At 28.5% G+C, this 3814-nt stretch overlaps 1 protein-coding gene across 1 annotated transcript; it reads right to left on the minus strand.

The window, feature by feature from the left end:
* Window positions 1–2297: 2297 nt before the first annotated feature.
* LOC107867451 (histone H3.3) lies at window positions 2298–3814 on the minus strand. The gene is given in 2 exon segments (NM_001398347.1): window positions 2298–3055; window positions 3637–3814. A coding segment is annotated over 1 exon segment (411 nt). The 5' UTR covers window positions 3048–3055; window positions 3637–3814; the 3' UTR covers window positions 2298–2636.

Genomic DNA, 3814 nt, shown 5'->3' on the forward strand with positions numbered 1-3814 from the left:
ATGTTGTAGACTATAGTTATAAAGAAAATTTTACTTTACAATATATATATATATATATAGTAAGTGAGTTTATCCTCGACAAACAATTTGTATCTATCTTCATACAATTAGCGTGAATTTATAAAAAAAAATATTAGATTAAGTATATTAATTAATAAAATAATTATATATAATAATTTATTTATTCAAATTATATTTGAAACTTATAAATAAGATCCTGTAAATTTGAATTAAGCTGAATAATAAACACCTCTAACATTCTCAAAACACTTGATCATGATGAAGCTTGCGTGAAGCATATTAAATTTTTGTTTAAATTCTTTATAATTAGTTAATTGAAGTTAATAGAATCGCTAATATAGATATTTATTTTCTAAAAAAATTATATTGAAACTTACAAGTTATAAAATTGAATCGCATCATTGATAAAACTAATTAAATTGGACTGATAAAGATATTATTTCGATGAAATAAGTCTAAAGTAAAATTTAGTAAAGTTAATTTGTTTAGATTTGTTATAATAAGTTGATTAAAAAATAGCAAAATTTAATCACTTATTTATTTAGATATAAATTATTGTACAAATACACTTTTGTGATAGCTATGTTCAATTATTAATCCTTGGTTCAACTAATTATCACTATATCTATAATAATTATTAATAATTTAGTATTAGACTATAAAAACATTGTTCAGATAGATGAGGTTTGAATCCTCGAATAAAATATATATATATATATATATATATATATATATATATATATATTATTTAAGCTTAATAATAATAATAATAAATCATTAGAGATGATTTTAGTAACAAATAATAATTCATAATTTATCAAATCAACTTAATATAAGGGTGAAAGACTTATATGATTAACACTGATATCTCATTCTCTTTTGTTCGACAGATGTGAACTATATGCATAATTTTTATAAGTGTCAACGTTTATTCGGTTTAAGGTATGTTGAATTGTTGTTATTGCGATATCTTACAAATTATGCCTGAGAATTATTAAATTATATATATTTTAATTTTATTTAATCATATACTTAAAAAATAAAGAATTAGAGGTTAATTTAGTAACAAATATAAGTAATAATTCACAATTTATCAAACCGGCGTAACATAGGGGCGAAAGACTTGTACCATCAACATTTATGTCTCTCTCTTTGGTTCGGTACATGTGACTATATGAATAATTTTTATAATGTGTCGATATTTACCACTTCTAAAGTGTAGTGATTTGTAGTTATTGAAATATTTCAAAAATTATTTTTATAAATTATTCAAATATATAATTTAATTTAATTTTAACATAATAATTAAAAATAATTAAGCATTGTACCACTTAAATGGGCATTTGTGATTTATTTATCTCACTTATAATGATAAATAGACAACAGATCGACATGTTTGTTTGTGCTTAGATATTTTATTTTACTTTTAATATATTATATATTTAAAAATTACGTAAAAGTATTATAAATCATAATAATTAACAACTTAAAATAATTAAAAAAACATAAAAAATTTAATCGACTCTTTATTACTGACACATAAATTGAAATAAAAGAACAAGTATTATAAATCACAATAATTAATAAATTAAAATATTTTAAAAATATATAAAAATTGAGGCAAAGGATTTAAATATTATGTTTTTTAAAAATATTATGTTTTTTAAAAATTTAAATTTCATAATTTAAATAATTTTTTAAATATAATTTGAAAATATTTTACTGACAAAATTATCCGTCCTAAATTTCAACTTATTTAAAATAAATAAATACATTTTATTACAACTTACTCCCTCTGTCCCATCCCATAATTGATATAATGAATTTAATTTTCATTACATTTTGATCCTGTACAATAAATAAATTTTTATTTTATTTTATTAAATAGTCATTTATTGATTATCGTTTTTTAATGTGGTAATTAACTTTCAAATTTAAAAAATAACACTTTAATTTTGTTTAAATAAAAAAAGGAAAAAAAAATTAATTTGCTTTGAAAGAGAAAGGTTCATTGAAGCCTTTTTATAATTTGTGGCCAAATTTTTATGCCGTTTAGCACAAGTAGGGGAAAAAAGGGGAGAATGCTTATTTGTTCAGTATAGTTAGGGGGGGGAAACACCTCAAGCGTGTGCTGAAGTTAACATGTATAGACGTTTGTTGAACGACACGAGGATACGTTGGCTACAGAGACTAGATGCATCCCTTTTGCAATATCAATTTCCAGAGTACTTACCAATTTTAACAAATTTAAGTCGGGATACAAACGTCCTGACGGATAAGCATTCATGACAAAATCAAGCAGGCAGTCCCCACTTGACCAAAACTACACGCACCCAAGAACAATAACATAATGGCAGATTTGAAAGGTTCAAGATTCACGTCAAAATCGCTCATCTGTAAATCTCCTTTAAAAGACATTCAGGCACAAGATGAGCAGTAAATGAATAGAAAGATAAGAGAAGAGAATTTAACCAATAAAATTGACTATATATTGTCAAATATCCAGTAATCCACAACCATTGATACCTATATAAACCTACGATTCCTGAGAAGAGAACAGCAGAAATTATTAAAGACACTTTTAGCAACCTAAGCAACAACGAAGAATAACCAATCTAAGCCCTTTCTCCCCTAATCCTTCTAGCGAGCTGGATGTCCTTAGGCATGATGGTGACACGCTTAGCATGAATAGCGCACAAATTGGTATCCTCAAACAACCCAACAAGGTAAGCCTCAGCTGCCTCCTGCAAAGCCAACACAGCATGACTCTGGAAACGCAAATCGGTTTTGAAATCCTGAGCAATTTCACGAACAAGCCTCTGGAATGGCAACTTCCTGATCAAAAGCTCGGTACTCTTCTGGTACTTGCGGATTTCACGAAGAGCAACAGTTCCTGGCCTATAACGATGAGGCTTCTTGACTCCTCCCGTGGTTGGGGCAGACTTACGGGCAGCCTTGGTTGCAAGCTGCTTCCTTGGAGCCTTTCCTCCAGTTGACTTACGAGCGGTTTGCTTGGTACGAGCCATCTGAGTTTCTGTAAAACAAAAACAATTCCAGTCAATCTCAAAGAGCGTAGAAGTTTAATCTCGACAACAATCTCGGTGAAATCTCAAAAATTTCAAGAATTTAGCGTAGGAAACTACTTAAAACAACTACAAACGTTTTCTGTAAACAAAAAACTCCAGCATCTCAAGAACTCCGTGGATTTACCCATAAAAAATTAAATCTCAACTAGAAAACACTCTTATGTAAGAGAATCTCGTTAAATCTCAAAAACTCCATGGAATCAAGCATAAGAAATTAAATCCCGCTATAAAATACCAACACATATCACCAAAACCTAGGGTTTCCGTACTCTGACTTCGATGGAGATAAAAATAACAGAGAAGGGGAGGAATTCGGCAAATTTTCAGATTCTAGATGAAAGAAAAGAAGGAAGAAAGGGGTAAAATCAACCAAAAGGGGGCTAGCCCTAAATGTTCCCCCAAATCAAAACATTTAAAGCACGAAAACAACGAGTTCCCCACAATCGAAGCAAAGAAATCAAACTGAAATTCAAAAACTCAACAAAATTGAACAGAAAAACAAAGGAAACCAGAAAAAAAAAAGACGAACCTTAGTTTTGCTTGGAATTGAAGGCAGATAGAAAGCTTGAAAATTCTCTAGAAGAACAGAAGGAACTATTCGGTTTTTGAGAAGACGTGGTTGGGGATAAGGTGGGATAGATGGTATTTATAGAACGTGTAAAAGTTGGAGGTGGTTACGATTTCTTTACCTTGTGGGTGTGTTTTTC

The sequence above is a fragment of the Capsicum annuum genome, chromosome 4 (genome assembly GCF_002878395.1).
Source record: "Capsicum annuum cultivar UCD-10X-F1 chromosome 4, UCD10Xv1.1, whole genome shotgun sequence".
Taxonomy (NCBI): Eukaryota; Viridiplantae; Streptophyta; class Magnoliopsida; order Solanales; family Solanaceae; genus Capsicum; species Capsicum annuum.